The 22,552-nt window shown below is 45.7% G+C and overlaps 1 protein-coding gene across 11 annotated transcripts in view; it reads right to left on the bottom strand.

Moving 5' to 3' along the window:
- TBC1D1 (TBC1 domain family member 1) overlaps positions 1–22,552 on the bottom strand; it is a 236,496-nt gene that overhangs the window by 27,712 nt on the left and 186,232 nt on the right. For 10 of the 11 annotated variants that reach the window (XM_034671960.1, XM_011233005.3, XM_034671961.1 and 7 more), the window contains 3 exons: positions 20,084–20,269; positions 13,761–13,922; positions 7,711–7,869 (listed from right to left, as the gene is read on the bottom strand). In XM_034671960.1, the coding sequence (XP_034527851.1) occupies positions 7,711–7,869; positions 13,761–13,922; positions 20,084–20,269 (507 nt within the window). Of the gene's footprint in view, positions 1–7,710; positions 7,870–13,760; positions 13,923–20,083; positions 20,270–22,552 lie in introns of those variants that run through there. The other variant, XM_034671968.1, reaches the window with a different exon arrangement.

A 22,552-nucleotide genomic window follows, 5' to 3' on the forward strand; every position in this document is an offset into this window, starting at 1 on the left:
GGCAGTGTGACCAAGTACAGGGGAGTAGTCCACGATCCCAACTGAGGCATTCGTATATAGCTCAGCATGGACCACCTAGCCTCTCTGAACCTCAGTCTCCTCTTCTTGACAAAGGGCAGAATTCATACTTAGTGGCAATGCCTGGCACAAGTGGGTAAGCAATTAACGGTGCTCCAGCACGGGCAACAGTCTTCAGGTACGCCCCACAAAAAATATACAAAAACCCAGCTTCCAAACAAGACGGGGGGGAAAAAAAGGCACACATCAACAGTTCTGTAGCATCAATGCACAACAGTTTCTAGTTTAAGGACGAGGTGCAACTACTGCTTTACTGACCTAAGCCTGAAAATTTCATGTTCTAACAGACCTCCAGAGGCAAAGGAAAGTTTTAGCCCAGCAACTGATCTCTGTGAAATTGGGAATTCATAAACATGGGGACCTGAAAGTGGATATGAATTCCAAATAATAACAATACTAAACATCATCGCCATCTAGATTCACCAAAACACCTGTGAACCCGAACTTCCAGATCTTTAGTTATTACCCAAACCAATCCAGTATTTCATGTCGCAGTGTCAGACGCTGTCACTGATTTTCTTTATCCAAGAAGCCTGTCCACACAAACCTGACCAAGCTGAAACAAATGTCCCGTGTGTTTCATGAGATTCCCAGTGTGACTTCCTGTCCCACAGAGTCTGGGACTCAGCAGAGCAAGACAGGCCCCCACACCCACTCCCAGGCTGGGGAACAGTCACAAGTCTCTGGTCTCCAGCTCCTGGCTAAAGGAGAAGGATGACTGCCCATCTGCCCTTGTAATGCAGTCCACATATTACACCGAATTCTATGGGGGGGGCACTGTTTTCCTACATTGCATTTTTCTAGGTCAATTGTTCTCCATGTATGGTTGGTCTTTCAGGGGCCCATGAGGTCCCCCCTCTGTTCTCCAACTGTGTATCTATCTATGCAAGGTTAGGTTTTTCTTCATATATTTCGAACAACATAAATGCAACAGACTGAATGTAGAAGCAAAAATAAGAAGCCGGTTAATTCTATTAAGCTAGACATTAAAATGTAAAACAATGCCTCTCACTAAATTTTTTATTTTAGAAAATGCGTTGTTCATAACAATATGTTTATATGTGTATGTTTATTATAGTTCTTTTAAAATACCAACACAGCTCACCCACACTGCTGAGTACACGCCCAGGAACGGGCGGAGGCAGGCCTCGTGAGCAGGAGGAGGACCAAGCAGATTAACAATGTCCCTGGACAGTCCGTATCTGCATCCACATAATCCAGTACCGAGTACTCCGACCCCACGTAGAAGGTACCAAGTCAGACTTGGAAGAAAAAAAGAAAAAACTCCTTTTATAAAGACCACATCTCTGCACGTGAATGCCCAGCAGGGGACTGGAGTCTTGGGCAATGCACACACGAGAACACGTTTAGCCCCATTGTACCTCACTGCTCGCTCAAAGCACACTAGCTATGAGCAAAATGCTGTTTACCATTCTTGTTCGAAGCCCGTGGAAAGATCCTCGAGTGAGAGTCTGACTCAGTGGGGCAGGCTGCAGAAGGAGGCACCCCGCCCACCCACCTGGGAGCAGCACCCTGGTGCCGGGAGACTCCAGCTTAGGAAACGTACCTTGCTTCTGGATAAAAGGAAACTGGATAAAAACTGTGCAACCCTTCCTACAAATGCAGCAGGCTATGGGACCTGCCTCTTTGAACTCCGTTTTATCATTCACTACCAAGCAGGGAGATGCAGGCCCTTCAGATTTCTCTCTAGGGCGGAGTCTCCCTCACACACAGAAGGAGACTACAAAGTGGCGAGAGTCAAACGTGAGCACAAAGAAACTCCTAATTTGTATTAAAAAGACCTGTAATGATTTTGTGTCTCATGTGTCTAAGGGGAGCCACACGCTGGAAAGACCTAGAAGGAGATCCACGACTCAGACATATTTCTCAACAGCCTGCAACTTCATTTCACACAGCGCTCAACAGTCTAAGCGCTCGTCCTTCTAAGGGATGTTTTTCGGGGATGAATCTTTCCTTCCCTGTCACTTTGCAGGTGAGGATGAGCTTCCTTCCAGCAGTTCTCAAACACGAACCACACCCAGAATCACCGAGGGCCTGTGCACACGCGCAGCCCCCACCCAGAAACTCTCCTTCCGCCACACGTCAGGGAGGGCAGCCTCAGGAATGCGTTTTCACAAGGTCTTGAAGGGATCCTGCAGTGGCCCCTGCCCGGTCCCAGAAGAAACACCATTCAGCCTCCCCTCTCCATGGCCCAGCTGCCTTAATCTTGGGGGAGACCCCGGTCCCTGCAGCCCTGCTCACTTCGCTGCAGCTACTCCAGGAGGCCCGCGACCTCTCGGGCGCACACACGGGGCCACCTGGGGAGCTGTTCACTCATTTGCTCTGCAGCAGCCCCCACAGCGGACAAACACGTTTCTGTCTCTTGCTTCTTTCACCAAGAGCCTGAGATTTCTGCATCTCCAGGGGGCGGTGGCACAGCAGCACTCTGCCGTGACCCTTGGCCTCCCCACTGGCGACAAGGAGGAACCCTAACAACCCAGTGATCTCCAAGCCTTCTTCCTGATGAGACCTGTGATCCTAAGCTCTTCCTAAATTGCTGCATTTCGCTCTGAGGAGGATTTGAGAAGGGCTGGAGAAAAAAATGTGCTTTGTAGAACTCCTCACAACTTTAATGAAGTAATTTGGTTATCAGTGGTTTCATGTCTGTCTTCCCCACCAGAACGTGTATTTCTGAGGGGGCAAGGAACGTACCAGGTGCTCCAGAAGTTACCTGTGGCCTCACTCCTGAAGGAGGTGGGGCGGAGCCGGGGAGGGGCATGGAAAGAGTGCTTCTACATGCAGATTATTTTTAGGAAACATTTGGCAGAGTCCACCGAGCACAGGAACTGCATCCTCCTGTGTCCGGGCGCATCTCTGCTAAGTTCCACAATCAGTGGCCCCAAGTTGGTGGCTTACGATTAGCCACGGTGGGAGTAATTCCACTGTGGAAGTCTGCAAATTCTATTTGAGGACTTCTTCTGAGGGGTGTGAGGCAGCTGGCTCTTTGCCAGCACACCACGGACCGGCGTGAAGGATACAGGGAGAGTTCAGACCCCCACGAGAAGAGACGAGGTCACCCCATTTTATCAAGCCCACATTCCATTTTATCACTCTGAGGTTAAAGAGCGATCGATAACGCCATTTAGATGATCAATATGTTATGATGATGTGGTCTTGATAATACCACAATGACAGACCCTTTGGAATTATGCACGTAGCTGTTGGTGCAAGAATTTATTACACTTCGGTTGTGACCGTTCAACTCATCTCCATAACAGACAGGTGTTCTAGAACAAGATCGCTGCATGGCAATTTCTAGGTTCTTTTCTGGTTTTTGCCATGAACGCTTTTTAGTTTCTCACATCGGACTTGAACCCAAAGATGACACAGAAGCTGGTGCTCGCTCTCAGCCCCCATCTGCTGCTCATGAACAACCCATCTACTACCCAAGGCACAGCCAAGCGAGGTGAACTACCAAAACGGAAGGGCGGAGGGAAGACTCTGTCTGCCCTGCTACAGTCTCCTTCAACACTTCGCCCATCCTTCATTCTGGAGGCTCCTCTCCTCATATTTTATGGACTCTAAAACAGCAAGCAGAAAATTCTTCTTGATTACAGTTGGATATAGCTCCTTTTCTTTAAGATACCAGCAGGTTTTATACCTTTGGTTACAACATGTTAAGTGGAAGCAAAAATCAATACGACAGCCCCCACGCTGGCTGCACCTGGATACAGGCTTTGCCTCTCACGGCAGCATGGGCATGGCTAACCCCGTTTAGGCGTCACCGATGCAGGGTCTCTAGAAGTCCATCAAAAAATACTACCTCTGGTCACCAAAGACTCACCAGACCTCTGCGGAGTATATAAACACTGTTACCACTTTACTGACCTATGAAACACAGATTAATAACACAAGAAATAGACGTGGGGGAGGGCTGGGAGCAGTTCCCGCCTCTGCTCTTGGATTGCCTGGTGTTCCTACATTTCTGGATCTGTTCACGTTTTGTTCTGGCTAAATCCCTCCTATCAGGGGAGAGGATGGAGAGCCTGAGGGGTGGAAGTACTGACTGCGGGAAGGTGTCTGGGCTGGGACACCAGGGAGAGGAGCCCTTGAAGTGCTAGGGGACAGAGGAAGGGAGCCCGAAGGGGGTCTCCGGCTGCTGCTTTTAGTCACTGGCAGCTTTTACTGTGGGAGTGGGAGGCACAGCCAGGAGGCAGGATGTCTGGCGGTCCATGCCGTCCACTCAGTATGGAGAAGCAGGGAAGGAACCAACTTAAAGGGTGGGGCAGGTTCCCGAACTGAGAACTGAGAACTGAAAAGGACCTCCTAAGTGCCCTCTGCTCAGCCCCGAGAGAAGCTATTTTCCCTTGGCTGGGTGTGGTTGACTCTGAAAGTACACTGCCACGTAACTAGAAGCACGGAAAGCTGCGTTGGTATGAATTAGGGAGATCTAAGAGAGAGAGAAGCTGTATGGTGTCCTGGAAGGGACATGATACAGAAACTAAGATGACCTAGGTTCCAGAACTCTCTGCCACTGAGTAGCTTGTAACCTGGGCAAAGTACACACCTCTCTGGGCTTCATTTGTCACCTCTACAGTGGAAATAACGTGTGTCCAATTTCATAGAGGGTTGTGTAAAGTTGAAATCGGACAAAGCTTAAGAATAAGTTTTATCAACTATAAAGCACTGCCTGACCACAAAGTCTGTTATTCTTACTCTTTGAAGGACAAAATCTTATGAAAAACTAATTACACTAACAGCTAATTTCAGAAAGTAAAGCAAGAGGCAGGAAAACAGAAACTCAGGAAGACCCAAAATACAACCAACCAAGAAGCACTCTGTTCTTCCGGCCCAGGACACAGATGCCACTTCCTAAGAAAAACTGCAATAATGATTTGTTTTTGCTCAGCACGACACACCTTTATTGGGCCTCGAGTTAGCCATGGTGTAGACCAAACAACTCACTCGGCATATGCCACCCCCTGGTGAGAGGTGAGCAGGAAGTGCTGGAGAAGTTTGCAGGAACTCCTAAGTGAGGCCTCCCCGCACCCAACTGAGCAGAGCTTACAGGCCGCGGACCCTGAACCCACTGCTGGGTGGTTTCCCCAGCTCAGGTCAGGAGAGAAGTCCGGCTCCGGTAGGGGCCCTGGATAAAACCTGGAGAGATGCACAGAGGTTACTTGGAAAATGTACTGTTGGAAACCACTTCTTTTGGGCCTTGGGTGGGAATCAGAGGGCATCCAAAGTGGAGGCCGGGCCAGGACTGGGGAAGAAGTGAGCTGGAGAGGCGGCCAGTGCTGTCAGGGAGGGGTAGTTGCAGCTGGCCTCTGGGGAGGGGGGCAGAGGGGTGAGGGTGGGAGACAGGTGGGGATGAGCAGACATGGCTCTGCCCGTGAATGAGAAGAGGCAAAGTCTCGGCTCATACAGACCCAGTGCCAACCGGGGGACAGTCTGCAGTGGGCTCACAGTGGGGGAGGTCCCCCCACCCTGGGCCCTGGTGCTGACCTGGCCTTCTCTTCCCCCTCTGCAGAAAAGTGAGTATGTCTGAGCACCAGGAAGCAGAGGGCTGACAGTGCCCGGGGAAGGCGGAGAGGAATACTGAGGGAAAACTAAGAGAAGAGAACATCTGGATTGAGAGGGGAAAATGTGCTCCCCCCTCTATTCTTCCTCTCATCCCCAAAGGAGTGGGGGTCAGGTAGAGAAACTGGCTGTACCTCCCACCCTCTCCCACCTCCTACTCTCATTTTTCACTTCATTTCACGTGATAGGAGCATAATGTCATTTTTCTGTTACTCATCACATTAGCAAACACAGCTGCCAGTGCACAAAACTGCTCTTCTGGGGGTCAGTGGGCCAAATGGGCTCCAGCTCCATGCCTCACACTTTGTCCCCAAGGGGTAGTCATGGCCTGTCAGCATCACCCTTCACCCAGCCAGCCGTCTCCATGGCAACGCACTGGGCTTCCAGACTCAGAGGGCCCCAGGAAGGAGGGGCCTGCCTTCCAGAGGGCTAGGTCCTGCCCTTTAACCATGTGTCCCTGCCCAACAGCTGTCCTCCTAGTGCCCCAGTTTGTTCTTCCTTAAGAGGATTCAGGACCGAGCCCCCAAGGCTGTTATGGGGGTCGTGTGAGAGTGGGGCGCTGGTGCGGTGCCCCCTGTTCAACAGCTGATTTCACCAGCATCTACTATGTGATGTGCTCTGTCCTCAGAGCTGGGGGTACACTGGGAAATCAGCCCCAGTCCAGCCCACAGGGGGCTGCGTCCAACAGCAGAGAAGGACGACAAAAAGGCGCTGCTGGGGAACTGAGGACAGTGGGGGGGCGAAGAGCACAGGCTCTGCAGTCATGCGGCTCGGCAGCACACCAGCTGGGTGATTTTGAGCAAATTACTTAACCTCTCTGCGTTTCAATTTTCTCAACTCTCAACAGGGATAGCACAATACCTACCTGATCGTGTTGTGAAGACTAAAGAAGGGAGTTTAAGTAACTTTACACGACATTCGGCCCCAGATAAAGTTACATACTAACTTTAACTAATAATGATATTCCTAATAATAAGGCATGTGGGAAGTGTCATGGCAGGACAGCACGGGGTGGGACAGAAAGGCTTAGCAGAAACACCTAATCCAGTCTGAAGGTGGGAGAAGAGGCCTCAGGGTCAGGGGCAGTTTCCTGGAGAGGACATCTGAGCGTGGGCCTAAAGAAGAACTTGTATGAAGTTAACCCTTTTAATGCGCTACATGGCAAGAGAGGTAAGACTCCATGCTGTCTCATCCAGACCACACCTCAAACTCCTGGGCAACATCCCCCCCCCCCCACGGCTGCTATGCTGCAGGAACCTCAGAGAGCCAGGCCACTGAGGGGCCCCGAGCACACACAGCAACTCTGGGGAGCCCTTGGTGGCAACAGCCAGGATGGCTGTTCCAGAAGCAGGACCATGTGCTCTAAAAGCCACAGGCCCGAGCTCCTGCCACCTGGGGCTGGCAGGGTTCCTGGGAGTCCTGCTGCCAGCGGCTGTGAGGGGCGGCAGACAGATGAGGCTGCACCCCAGCTCACCCCACTCGTGGCCACTGACAAGTCAGGGGCTCCTTCATACACACTAGTGATGGCCTAATCCCATGAGTTCTTCACACACAGTCAACACACTGGTTCCATCTTAGTGCTGGTAACCCTCTCAAGAGACAAGGTTGCCACCCTGTTCCCAAAATAAAATGGCCCCAAACCTACCCACAACTGCTTTCTACAATTTTTCTAGTAAATCCTGTTTATAATTAGTAAAGACCAAGGAGAGGCTCCTGTAATTAGGCCAAGCGTCAGTTCTGACACTTAAGTTTTCCAGGATGTTCCTTCGGTTGACTATCAAACCCCCTATCGATATCAGAATTACTGAACTGAACCATGATCACGACTGGAGCCTTCAAGCAGAGCAGGGTTAACAAGCCGCCCAGACGAGAGGGATTTTTATATACTCAAAGACATCTGTGATTACTCCAGGGCTTTTCCAATTCAAAGGCTCAGTGGTAAATTTTGATTGCTGAACCTAAAGGCAGATCACTAAATAACTCAGACAGTCTCTTCACATTTTTCAAGTGAGCGAAGCTTCCATTTTCACGTCACATTGACTGCAGACTTACCGAGGTCGATAAGAATTGCATGCTGTTGGGAGGTGAGCCGTTTTAAGAGTTCTTTGTACGGCGTGTCCTTTGGCTGCTGTTTACTGGGAAACTGGTGCTGAAGACGGTATTGCTCTGCTAGGAATTTCCAGATTTCCCCCCGGAGATGACGTGGCACACCTTCGGGGGGAGGGGAGCAGACAGAAAATAGATTTTATGCTCAGAGTATGACCCAATCATCAAAATGTGTTCAGTTTCATTCCACCGATCCAACCTCTTGTTCCATGTGGATTAACAGCATTGAAATGGAAAGGAAACAACCAAAATTTTGTCCTATCTGCTCCTCTTCCTTCCTCCCTCCACAGCCCATCATTCCCCCACCTCCCCGGCCCCTCACTTTCCTTTCAGCTCTCAAAAACATACTATGTTCGGACTGGGCTAGACCCAGCAAGGGATGAATTGTGAATGACATGAGCCCCTATCTGGTGCCAATTAGTAACGTTCTAGGGAAAGACACCCAGGCACATAAAATTACAATGCACGATGTCGTCTCATACAAGGGATGTGAGCCGAGTGAGGAGGTTCAGATGAAGGAGAGCAAGAGGTCATGGAATCCTTTACTTGTGCCAAGATGTCAGAGCATGGGAGGGAAGAGAGAAGACGAGTCAGAGGAAGAAATTAGAAGTGTTTCCGTGCCTCGGGCACAGCGCGCACGTGTGGAGGGAGCAGGTGGCAGTCCGGCTAGAAGGGTTTTATTGAGGCGAGATTAAGGGTTAGCAACCTGCACTTTATTTGGCAGCTCTGGGGAGCTACGGAATGTTTTTGAGCTGGGGAGGGAGCAGCCTAATTGGGGAATGCTGCTTCAACACCCTGTGCCAGGTGGGCGGGGAAAGGGAGGAGAGGCTGGATACCGTCCACACAAATGTGCCCCGGGGAGCATTCAACGGGACCCGAAAACAAGAAAAGCTATCTGAGAGCCTCCACTCCACGTTTTAACTACAACTGATTTGAATACTCAACGTGAATAAAAATGTCATCTGAAACGATGAAAAGTTCTCTTAAAGCCAATGATGCTATTTAAGGCAAACTTCAGTACCAAAAGTGACGGTTTTGATTCAAAACTTTTTGGTTCATCATTCTGCGGTTGTTACGAGGCCCAAATGTAGAAATGGGGAGAGAAGGGAGCCTGCCGAATAAGACAAGGAACCTCTCTCGTCCCTCACAGCAGCTCTCTTGAGAGAAGAGGAAGCTCTGATTTCGGGACCGAGCTTTCCTTCCATTCGGGAAGAACTGTGACTGCTTTGTACACTTTCCTGCTACTCCGACCGCCTGCCCAGGGAGACTGTTTTCCTGGCTTTCCACTGGCCACATCTGAGAGAAGTTTCAGCAGCAGGTGACATTTACCACGAGGTCACCAGGCGCTGCCACCATTCTAAGCACTCTGTCACACCCCGAGACCTGCTGAGGGAGACAGGATGATGATCCTCACGGTAAAGACAAGGAGACTGAGGCCAACAAGAACAGATCCCTCACCCGAGGTCACCCAGCTGGTTCGGAGCAGAGCAGAGAAAGGGACTGCTGTTTCTCTCTTCATGCCTTCCCTGTCACAACAGTCAGACAAGTTGCTTCTCAGATGGGTACTGGAAAAATGTAAGTAGTGTTCCTGCCTGGCAGTTAGTAATAAAATCATCATTTGTGGCTCTGAGCCAGAGAACAGTCAAGGTCATTTATTACCAGATCCACGAGGAACTATTTAGAACAATCACTCAGCCATCTCTTAGAAATACTCTAGGTGGGGTGGCTGGGAGGCTCAGTCGGTTAGGCATCTGACTCTTGATTCTCAGCTCAGGTCTTGATCTCAGGGTCATGAGTTCAAGTCCTACACTGGGCTCCATGCTGGGCATGGAGCCTACTTAAAAAACAACAAACAAAACAAAACAAAACAAAACAAAAAAACACAACAACCAATAAATTAAAGAAGTAAATAAAGACTCTAGGTATGGTAAGTAATTTGATTTTTCCCTTACATATACCAGTTGTAAAAGAATAAAAAAGGTGAGCCTATGGGAGAAACACAGGGCCACACTTAACTGTGACCACACCCACACCTTCTCTAAATGCTGGTCTCAGCATCCATGTCATGACCCTACGTAGTGGGTTGAACGGCGGCCCCCATACACCTATGTCCATATCCTCACCCCCGGAACCAGTGAACGTGATCTGGAAAAAGAATTTTTAGATTATAATGAAGGTCTTGAACTGAGACCATGATCCTGACTATGCAGGGGGCCCTCTATCCAAGGACATGGGTCTCTATAGGAGACACAGGGGAGCAGACAAGAGGAGCAGATGGTGTGACCAGGAGGCAGACACCACAGTGACGCAGCCCCAAGTCTAGGAATGCCGACAGCCCCCCCAGGCGGCCAAGGGCAGCCCTGCTGACATCTCTACTCTAGACCTCTGGCCTCCAGAGGCGGGAGAGGAAAAAGTTTTGTTGTTTTAGCCACCAATTTTGTAATCATTTGTTATGGCAGCAACAGGAAACTGATACACCCTGATGTCTGCCTTTTTATATTATTCCATTTCTTCTCTCCTTGCTGTGCCTGCTCAGAGGAGTATCTTAGGGTGTGAGTACACTTGCACACTCACAAGCAAGCCCTTAACATTTCAAATGGTATCAGAAGTAAATGTGGCTTGAAAAACAGTCAACATGTTAAGTGATTTATAGTGGGGCTTTTCACAAAATATTTTTTTCAGACTGGGAAATTCTCCTAACGTATGAGATGACCAATTTCCTCTTATTACTAAATCATTCCCATTATCTTATCAGACCTTTATTTTTTGGAGGAAAAGATATTGCTTGTGTCATTGGACAGTACTACATACTCTGGTATTTAAGAGAGCTTAAGTTTTGTGATTTAAAAACAAAGACTCATCGAAATTGGAGCCAGTGCCTTTGCTGAGAAGGACCTGGCACCCCCTTCCCCAGGCTCAGTTTGCCTCCACTCGTAATCTTCTCTTAGCCCGGGCCTGCACGCAGGATTCTGCACGGACAGAAGGCCACTCTCCCCCTAAATGTAAATACCTTTCTATTTTGACTGACTTCAAAAGTAATTTGTGCTCACCATTTTTTTTTTAAAAGCCCTTCTAAAAATGCAAAAGGTATAAAGAACGTGAAAAATTGCTCATAACTAGAGTGAACATATAATTCACCACCCAAAGCAGGAAGCTCTTGAAAGCAAAGGGAGGAAGGTATTAATTATTTCACTGGGGCAAGCTGTAAACCAGGCCTATGCTGGGTAAACCGGATGTATGGTCATCCTGTCAATTACTCGGATATGTGCAAACATGGCATGCACGGCTTCCTACGAATGTGCACACGAAAATATACAACTGTATGTGAGACCACACACTACTTATCGCAGACACCTCTGCATCAGTAATTATAAATCTACTGCATCATCTTCAAGGACTGTGGCACAGGACGGTCACATGGCTGAGTTTTGGTTTCTGACTCTACAATGCCACAATAAGCATTCTTCCTACTGCAGTGCATTTCTTTTTTTTTTTTTTTTTTTTTTTTCCCCCTGCAGTGCATTTCTGACTGATTAATTTCTAGAGGAGGTTTCATTGCTGGATCAAAGGTAAGGAGTGTCTGCACCTGGCGCATACTGTCAACTGCTCAGGCAGCCTTTTTGCAATGTCATTCCTAAAAAGTGCACTCTGGTTCATAAAGTTCTACCTTGCTATCTTTAGTGAAATCATTTAAACCCAAACTAAGCTTTGAATTATTTCAAACACAGAATTATTCTTCCTTCTTCCAAGTTGACACCTTAATCCTGCTGCTCTGGTCCATTTTTAACTTGGGAAGCTTATAAATCCCTTTTTTCCATCATTTAGGGCATCCTCAGATCATTAGGAGAAAGGGCCTCATCATCCACATAGGACTGTCTTCTCTTTTAAAGTCTCTGTAGTAACTTGGCTTCTACCTAAAAGGCCAAAGGGGTGGTTCTGACTTAATATCATTTTTTATTCTGAGCTATAAGATGGACAATGGGCATTTGTTTGAAGTTATTACATCTTACGTGCTGAAACCAACCAAATAACTGACTACGCCCTTTGTGCAGTTAGAAATACAGAACTCCTGCCACAGCAGGCGAAACAGCCACGTCAGATAACACAGGGAATTCCAGGCGGCTCACCCCAGCATACAAACTATACAATCCCCCATCCCAAACTTCACCACACAGGTTCCAGATGCCCAGAGTGTTTCCATCAGTGCCCCCTCGTAAAAAGCATAATGAAAATATATCCAGATGCCAGGCTTCTAAGAACTTCAGACATTTGGAATAGCTGTCACAGACCCATGTGATTTACCTTTTGTAGAAGAAAAGCCACCTAAAGACCTTCACGTAGTCAATAATGAAAAGGGAAAGAACAGACTCATTCCTTTCTCTGTTTTCTCCTTTTTCCAGACAGCAGTCTGGGGCCATTTGGTGCAGTGGTACGCCTCCAGCAACCATTATGGGCACAAAGAATGTGAGAACTGGAAGAGAGCTGTGAGACCTTCAGGATGGTCTATGCCTCTCATTCTAGCAGCCAGGAGGCCCACACCCAAAAAGGCAAGGACACTTGCTGAAGGTCACACCAGGAGCCGCTGGCCAATTTGGAGCCTGACTCTTCACCACCTGCCACGCTTCTGGTCTCTGAGAAGAGCACTGCTGATGCAGGTTCAACCACAGGTAGTACCATGTGGTGGTAAGAACTCTAGCAGATGGGTGTGTGAGCAACTCTATGGCCCCAGGCCCATCACAACTAAGTAGTAAGTTTCCTTATCCATAGAAAGGGGAAAGTCATTAATTAGCAATAACCTCTTATTACTAAAACTGATGCTGTAAAATTCAGATAAAGGTTAAATAACGTCTGTAGTAGGCTACAGAAAACTGCTTTGCCCCACCGTCTCAGAGATGAATTACACTTGTGTAACTTCTTCCATTGAGCTGCTAATAAAGTCAGAAGAAAACTGTAAGCTTCATACATATTTGCAAAGCTTTGTCTAAACTCCTAGTTATTCATGACTGCATTGACCAGAACATAGTAATTACTAGATCAGACTCTGAAAGCCTCCGATCTGGCCAGCAGATGCTAATACACATTTACTTGAAAGAAATAGTTGTTTTACTTGAATACTAACAATGATCAAAGTTAAGATGTAAAATGGAGCTACTCAAATTAGCTATGATAAAGGACCAGTTTTTGTTTTCTTTGAAAGTGTTCCACCACCACTGATACTTTTATAAAATACGCTGAAAGTGAATTTATAGAAAAATGAAACAGGAAAAAAAAAAGACTGACACACTCTAAGTCCACATTTTTTTTCCTTTAAGGATTACTCTTATCAAATATCTGGAAAAGTTTCTGAATGCTTAGTCTCAAGTTCTGTACTCAGGCCAGTCGTGTGTGGACTGGCACACAGTCTGCAGACCACACTGAACAACAGCAAATACCGCCCATCCACCCGGGCCTCCCAGGATGGCAGGCACGGGCAGTGTGCTTCCAGGGATCAGCTTATTCACTGCTCGAAGCAATCACTGCCATTACCCACATCTTACACACGGAGAAAGTGGGGCTCAGGGAGGTTAAGCCATTTGCCTAAGATCACAAGGCGAATGAATCGGTAGGGCTGGGATCTAAACCTGGGACTTTCTTAAGTCTGTGCACAAAACTCCGTTGTCTCCTGGGAGTGCTCAGAAAGAAGCCATGCAATTAGTTTTCACTTTACCATTTAACTCAGAGTGTGTCATCATTACCCAGGTTGTAGGCAACCAAGCCCTGTTTTCCGACCTTCCTCCTATCATCTGGGCTTCTGAGCATTTTAATTAATCAAGAGGAATCCTAACAGTGATAAAACTTACATCAAGTAAGATATCTGGGAACAGATTAGGGAAAGACATGGTAACTAGGAGAGAAATAGCCACCGAAATTGGACTTGAACATTTATTGTATTCATACTTCTCCCCAGTCATCAATGTGAGGTAAGGACGGCTGGACAGGATTCCCATAAAGCTTACCTTGCCCAACAGCCAAATGCACTTTTTCCATGTCAAACTTAATTTTTGATCTTCCTGGAGTGCTAAGCATCTTTTCCCACACTGTGGTTACTTCTTTAAGACAAGGAGTGATTTCTTCATAATCGAGCTTTAAGCGCTTGTTCAGCAAATCATTTTCAGAGGCTAGAAGAGATCATTTAAGAACACACCTTAGAGAGAACACTATGGCTGCCTACTCACCTATCACTGCTGAGCTGTCGAGTCATTACAGCCAGCTTACCAGGTCCAAACTAAAGTCACTGTTCCTGCCCCACCCCATCTTCCTTACCTTGGAAAAAAGTAAATGCACGTAGGAGGTATCCTTGATTTCTCTTGCCTCTTCACCCCCAGTGAGTCCTGTTGGCTCTACTACTAAAATATATCCCATACGTGTCCAGTTCTAGCGATCTCCACAGCTACCCTCTTACACCACAAATAGCTCAAGGACAGAAGTTATGTGTTAAAATTCCTGGTGGCTGGCATGGTTAGAGACCAACAAAATGTATTCATCTGAACCAGGAGAGACCCTCCAAGGATAGTTCCTCCTTGTTTAGAGCCAAACCTCCTTAGGTAGCTTCTACTTAGTCATGTTTCTGTTTCCTGCAGCTCAACAGAAGAAATCTGCCCTTTTCACTGGACATTGCCCCAAATACACAAAGGTAGTTATTACTTCCCACCAAATATTCAGCTTACACTACATTAAGAATTGTACCTAAATTACCAAAATGGGGTCAGGGGAGGGGAGGGGAATCAGTAATGGAAAAGTTTAACTTGACAATTCTCAGGATCGGATCGGACAACTTCACTCCCATCTAAAACCACTACATCCTATTTCAACACAGTGGTAATGTTGTCAGCCCCCAAATCCATTCCACCTCACGTCTCAGATCTTGACTGCGAGTGTATAAGGACAGCAGGTAGGATGCATAGCTAAGTGTAAGCCAATACCTAGGCCTCTGCAGAACTGATCGACTACTGTCTTTATGATATAACAAGCAAATACGATGTCCTATGTACTTAATACTTTGCAACATTTCATCCTAATGACTCTCCGAGGCAGGGCTCTGGGTGAGAAAACCAAGGCACAGAGGCTGAGTAGTTCCTCCAGGGTCCTGAGCAGGAGATGGAGGGGCCTGGGGCCCTTGCAGTTTTTCTGGGATGAGGCTTGTAACTATCAGAAGCCTTAAACGTCTGACAGAATCCAGTGGAGCTTTCTGGGCCTAGAGTTTTCCAAGTGAAAGATTTTCAATATGAATGTGATCTCTTTAACAGATACAGGGCCATTCAGATCTTTTTCTTCTCATTTCAATTTTGGCAAATTGCACCTTTCACGAAGTTTGTCCATTCCATCTAAGCTGTTAAGTTTCCTGGCAAAAAGTCATTCTTAGTCCTGGAGACACTGGTAAGTCAATGCGAACATGTCACGAGTCTGTCCTCCCCCAACCCCTTGAAAATATGCGCACTCTCCCACCCCTGCCTGCACATTACTCAGAAGGAGAGAAAGCGGAGCAGGCTCACAGCCCAGGGCCACAGAAGTAGCAGGTGCTGGAGGCAGGATCTGAAGACCCCCGGCTTAACCACTACACTTCTGAACCCCAGTGCCTATTATTTTTAAGATGGGAATTATAGCTACCTTATTGAGTTGCTCTGATGAGGATTAAAGGAGATCAAATATACTAAACATCTACAAAATGTCTACTAATCAGCAAGGCTCACAAATTATCAAAAATATAAAGGCAAATAAGGAAAAGCATAAGACACTGCTTTACAAATTAAGTGCTGATAACATGAAATAAAATATTTTCTTTTTCCGTGTTAGAAATTGAGCAAAGTCTAACTCTGTTAATCTGGTTAATGCCCCCCTAACAGTAAAACCTGATTCATCGGATGGATGGATGAAGTACTTAACGGACCCAATTACCACCTTCAAGTACAAAGGCATCAAAAGATGGAGCTAGAATGGCTGCAGAGATCCCTCATCTGGCCTCTCATTTCATGGACACAGACACCGAAGTTCAGAGCGAGTACAGGGCTTGCCCAGAGTAATTTACCAGGTGGTAGGTAGTCAAGTGACTCTGGGCCTGGTGCTGCCTCACCTGCGATTTTTCGTCTACCACTTTACTCTTTTCCTTCTTACTTGGAATAATACATTTTGTTAAGGTTCCACTAAACAACCCTTGTGACAAATTGGGTTCAGAACTAGCTTTGCTGGGGACAGCGATCGCAGGTAAACTGGGCTCTCAGTGCCAACGGCTGTCTGTCTCTCTGGCAGTGAGCTCTGCTATGAGCCTGTCTGGCTGCACCAAAGAGTCCAGTAAGCAACATGAGGAACCCGCTCTGAACTCAACAGAACAATCCTATCCAGCCAGAAGTTTAGCTGAAAAGGCTTAGTCCATGTATTTCACTGTTGGCCCAAGCACCATCCTGCTGTTTGAGTATCCCAACACTGCTGCCTCAGATCCGTAGCCTCCAAAACGTCTTAGCAAGCAAGGCAGTTGGTGCCTGCTTGTGACAAATGTCAAGACAAACGTCAAGGCCATCAGATACAAGACCAAACGGTTTAAATTATTAAATAAGGGTCTACAAACCCATGACTGGGCATTTCTGGGGCTAGGGCATCCAGGACTGCATGAGATCAAATGTAACTTTGCAAAAGAGTCTTCAAAATATATATTACCATTTACCATGGATGTATGAGTGAACTTGGACTTTGGACTAATAATCTTCAGGTCTGATTTATGCCCATTATACAGGGTGGGCTGTAGCTGCCCATCCCCAATTGTGCACCATTAGCGATTGCCTCCACAGATAAAATGTTCTTACAACTGCCACCATCTCTTAAAAACTTAGTAAGGAAAGGCTAAGAGGCTGGAAGCATCAATGATTAAATGACCTCCAAACCTGTAGAGATTTTAGAAAAATCACAGTCAATATTTTCTTTACAGCCAACATACTGCACTTGCTCAACCACAAAAAAAAACCTTAAAAAAAAATAACTTCAGTTACAATTCAATTAAAATTCAAAATTTAATGTTATACCATTATGCAGATATAGTGTCTTTAATATCAACTTTAATATGAAGCATGAAATTCTGAATTATATGAGTAAGTTCAACAAGCAATAGTGTGCTAACTCCAAACCATGGCTGTACTGAACCACACCCTGTCCTGCATTAGGCTGCCTACATCTTCATTTATGATAGGGGGAAAATGGTCTTGCAGAGGGGCATGGTGGAGACTGCTGGCTTGGGAGACAGGCAATGCATTTTTGACCCAGCGCCACGAAAAGTTAGCTGTTTAACTCTGGGGAAGTCAGAATTCAGCTTCCAACTGCCTACAATGGAGTGAAGTGGATTTAGATGATGTGGTTTGGTTCTTTCTCAGATGCAATCGTTCTGGAATAGTAACAGATACTTAATCCACATATTCAAAAGCCAGGAAAAAGGCTCAAGCGTAGAAGTCCTCATACATGTTCTTCTAATTTCTTCCCCAAACAGCAAGCAATTCAGCTTTAACACCTGATCAATTTCAACCACTCCCAGCTACAATTTAACTTTCTTTAAAAAGCAACTAAAAGTGGCATCTGGGTGGCACAGTCGGTTAAAGGTTCGACTCTTGGTTTCGGCTCAGTTTGTGATCTCAGGGTCATGAGACTAAGCCTCTCCTCTCCGCGCTCAATGCAGTTTGCTTGAGGTACTCTCTCCCTCTCCCTGCCCCTCCTGCTTGTGTGCACTCTCCCTCTCTCTCTAAAAGAAATTAATAAATCGGGGTGCCTGGGCGGCTCAGTCAGTTAAGCGTCTGCCTTTGGCTTAGGTCATGATCTCAGGGTCCTGGGATGGAGGGTCAGGCTCCCTGCTCAGCAGGGAGTCTGCTTCTCCCTCTCCCTACTTCCCCCACCCACGCTCATGCTCTCTCTCAAATAAATAAAATAAAATCTTTAAAAAAATAAAAAGGAAATAAATCTTTAAAAAAATAAAAAGCAACTAAAAAAAGAAAACCAATGCAATAGAATGACTGTCTCCCTAGTACACAGTACACTCTTGGTTGGTTCTTGTCAAATCTTGCCTCCGTATTTATTTATTTATTTATTTAAAGATTTATTTATGTGAGACAGTGAGAGCATGAGTGTGGTGGGGGAGGGCAGAGGGAGAAGGAGGGTTCCAAGCAGACTCCACAACAAGCGTGGAGCCAGACGTGAGGCTCAATCCCACAAGCCCGAGATCAACGACCTGAGCCAAAACCTAGAGTCAGATGCTCAACTGACTGAGCCACCCAGGTGCCCCTTGCTTCTGTATTGAATGAGAAAGTTGTGCCCCCAGCCCACCCCAACAAAGCTCACCAAATATTTTTTAGGCAATTCATGGTCAGGCTCTTACTGATGATTAAGTTTCTCAGCAATATAGGTACTCTATGCATTGAAATCATTCTTTCTAAATTATATTAAAGAAGCTTATTATGCTTTCACCACAAAGGTAAACATACGTTGAACTTTAAACAGCTAAGAAGAGAAATTAATTCAAACAGCAAGAATGAAAGACCATCCAGCACTGACCACTGCCAGATGAAATGAGGAAGCAGCAGAAAGGTGCTGGCAAGGGCTAGTGAACTCGATGCAACACCTGGCAAGGTGTTCCAGGTAACCTTACGAAACTCTTCCCGTTCATTCTTGTCTGTCTAGTCATCATTTATATAGCTTTACAAGAGCTTTGCTTTCGTGGCATACTGATCTTGTCGTGTCAATGGCAGTCACGATTCCTCCCAACATCCCAAGAAGCCAGCCAGCACCGTTCTCATTTTACAGCTACGCCCTGATTTTCCATGACTGGTATTTCCAAGAAGATTGGCCAGGATAAGTATTAGGATTTATGACCTACACAATGAACATAACTGCCTCTCCGCTTTTCAACAAAAATCCCAACCAACAGACACAAAAATACGAGTGCTGTGCTCCAGAGTGGTCATCGAGCTGATGGCACGCTCAGTGATATCATCACAGTCAAATCTCTTTTCGACATCTGCTTTTATTTATTTTTCAAAGATTTATTTGGACATCTGCTTTTAGAATGGCCTTCAAGAACACACAAAAAATGGCAGGGAAACAGAGCTGGAAGAAAACTTAGCATTCACTGTTGTAAAATCCCACTGCGGCACCCCTTCCACGGCACTGTCTGGGGATGACCTGTCTGCCTTGATACCGGGGACCGGGGGAGCCCATAGTATCTGTATCCGTCAGTAGCCCATTCCAGCCACCAAACTACTTTCATAGCAAAAGGTCTTATGTGTATCTGACTTCTTGTTTTTGGTCAAAGATGACATACGTTTTTGGACTATGAACCTTATTCATCAGATTTGGTGTCTTAATAACCTTCACCTCTATACAGATCTCAAGATAAAAGATGAATATCTGCAGTCAAGAAGTTCAATGAAACGTATTCTACTTGCACAACTGCTCCGGGCCGTGATGGCATGACCCTACTGCCTGCACGGCCTCCCTCTGAAAGAGTATGTCTGACTTCCTGATCAAAATGCCCATTATTTCCTATCCAGCCAACGCTCTATACTTCAAGACCCATGCTCTTTCCATTATAACGCCCTCTTAGCTTCTTAGCTACTATGAAAATAATATTTTGGGGTTCAAGCAACAGTACAGAAACAGGAAATGAACAAAGTTCCCGTCTTATTTTGATACTGATATAACCCCTGGCAAGAACTTGGCTAGTGTGAGCCTCAGTTTCCTCTTCAGGCTAATACCTGCCTCCTGGAGCTGTCAGTGGCATTAAATGAATCTGTCTATATAAAACTTTGGTATCAGTCCAGGTAGAACTCAGCTAATGCTAAAGCCCAGTCCTCCTCAGATCACCAGGAACCCACTAAAAATGCACAAAGCGTGAGGCTACGAACTGGACTGATTTGTGTAGGATGAGTTCATACCTACCAGCCAAGCACAGACTGTGGCTGAGGGCAAAGTAGGGAGAGAGAGAGAGAGAAAGCAAAACAAAAATACTCTTCGGAGGGTTGAAGCTTACATTCGAAGGCTGTCTCTTGGAAGTTCTAGATGTTATGTTAAAAATGACCATATAGGAATAATTTAACAGAGTTGGTGAGATGATCGTGAATGCTCCAGAAAGTAAAAAGCTTTGACTCGACTTGGAAAAAGTAAACATATTCATGTATATAAATGTATGTACGTATGCTAGAGTATCTTGTTTTTCTTTTTAAAGACGACTTACTTATGTCCGATGTGACTCACTTCAGAGCCAAGATAAACTATCAGGCCTATTCATGCTAAAAAATGTCAAACCAACCTTGTAGCTTCTGATTTTCCTTCTCCATTCTGAGGAGCAGTATCTGTTGTAAAATAGCCTTTTGCCATAGCTCTCGAAGCTCGCGAGATGTCCTTTTCTTTTCCTCTGGGACGGAGCCAAAGGGTCCATCTTCACAAACCGGTTCTAAGGGAGATCGCGGTGGAAGCTCTCCCAGTTCTGAATAATCTGGGGACAGGAAAGGACATTTCAGAATGGTCATTCTTTTTCAATACAAATTAAAACATAGTGTCAAATCAGAAAATTTCTGTTCATTCAGATATTATGAAATGATATCACCAGATTTAAAATTCAAGTTTTAATATGCATTGAAATAAGTTAGGTCTGAGCCACAACCATCAAATTATACATCAAATAGCAAGCAAAAATTGTAGGAGCTGAGGAAATGTTCAAAGATACCTACTTTTAAAGGTGTAACATTTCTATTTTCTTCTGAGTTGATGACTGTATTACTGGGAATAGCAAATAATCACAGAGTACTCACTCTGTACCGGATTATTCTGAGGGCTTTATGGACACTAGTTTATTTAACACTCAGCCACCCTAAGACGTAGCTACTGTAACTATTCCGTTTTAAAGAAAAGCAAACTGAAGCACATTTGACACCTGTCAAATGTCACACAGCTAGGAAGCGTAGAACCAGGATGGGGGACCCAAGCAGGCCGGCTTCCATGTGCATTCTTTTTTTTTTTTTTTTAAGATTTTATTTATTTATTAGACAGAGACAGAGACAGCCAGCAAGAGAGGGAACACAAGCAGGGGGAGTGGGAGAGGAAGAAGCAGGCTCATAGCTGAGGAGCCTGACGTGGGGCTCGATCCCATAAAGCCGGGATCACACCCTGAGCTGAAGGCAGACGCTTAACCACTGTGCCACCCAGGCGTCCCTCCATGTGCATTCTTAACCACCATGTTGTAAGGCTAGGTATTCTGGAAGAGGATTAATGCGTATTTAATAGCCAATAATAACAGTGACCATTAACGGGTCCTCTACCAAGTGCTGGGCACCATGCCAGGTGTTTTATATAGACAGACTCATTTAATCCTGATGACAACTTCAGAAGACAGGGATTGGCCTGAAGAGAAAACTAAGGCTCAGAGAAGCAAAGGAAGTTGCCCAGGGTCAGACAGTGAATAAGCAGGTGTGTTGGGATCCCAACCAATGTCTGTCTGACTTGGAAGTTCATGCTTTCTGCTAGATATCCCTATAATTGAAATTTTTCCTATGTCATCAAGTTTCAAATTTCTATTTACTAGTTGAAATCTCTTTACATTTCATGAATTTGTACCTTTCTCAACTGCAGACCCCATGTGGCTGGGACACAGTGCTGTTCTAACTCACAAATAAATACCTTATAGACATGCAGAAACAACATCCCACCTGCTTACTCTGAAACTAGCTACAAACAGCAAAAGTTCTTATGTGGAGTATTACTCAGCCATCAGAAAGGATGAGCACCCACCATTAGAATCGACATGGGGATTGTGCTAAGTGAAATAAGTCAAGCGGAGAAAGACAATGATCATATGGTTTCAGTCATATGTGGAACATAAGGAATAACGTGGAGGACCACAGGGGAAGGGAAGGAAAACTGAATGGGAAGATATCAGAGAGGGAGACAAACCATGAGAGAATCTGGACTCCGGGAAACAAACTGAGGTTTACAGGAGGGAGGGAGATGGGAGGACGGGGTAACCGGGCAATGGGTATCAAGGAGGGTACGTGCTTTGATGAGCACTGGGTTTTATACACAACTAATGAATCGTTGAACACTACATCAAAAACTAATGATGTACTGTATGCTGGCTAACTGAACATAACAGTTAAAAAAAAAAAAATGTTCTTATATGAGTGGGCCCCATCTGAGGCAATGCATTCTTGGGAACGTCTCTCTAAACTGAACCTAAATAAAATCACAGTCCTAACATTCTGTGAGAAGCCCTTCACAGACAACCCAAATCTCACAACCACCCAGAACACAACATACAATCTCTTCCAGTGCACAGTTCCAACAAAATTCCACATCACAATTAATTTCCAGAACAGTTTCAGCACTGACTGCTCATTATCTAAAGGTGGGTTTGATTTCCTGCTATGAAATCTATGAAATCAAACACAAGCTACAAACACAAGCTACAAGTTTCATTTCCTAAAGTGACTTGTCCATCTTAACTCCTATTAAAGTTACTGGATTAACAAAATTTATCGTAAGTATTAAGAATGCTTCGTGATCTCTGTAAGCATTCAAATGCTTGTCATCACATTTCTATCTACATCTATTTCATTATGATCCTATTAAATGAATGAATAAATTAACATTCTGCATTTGGGGGTAGTTTATGCACATTATAGGAGGATGCTCATATGTAATGGTCAGTAAAAAAACAGGAATCACAAGTATCTGTATTGTAGGATCTCAATCTTAAAACTATTATGAGAAGCAGGACCATTCA

Source organism: Ailuropoda melanoleuca, chromosome 11, assembly GCF_002007445.2.
Source record: "Ailuropoda melanoleuca isolate Jingjing chromosome 11, ASM200744v2, whole genome shotgun sequence".
Classification (NCBI taxonomy): domain Eukaryota; kingdom Metazoa; phylum Chordata; class Mammalia; order Carnivora; family Ursidae; genus Ailuropoda; species Ailuropoda melanoleuca.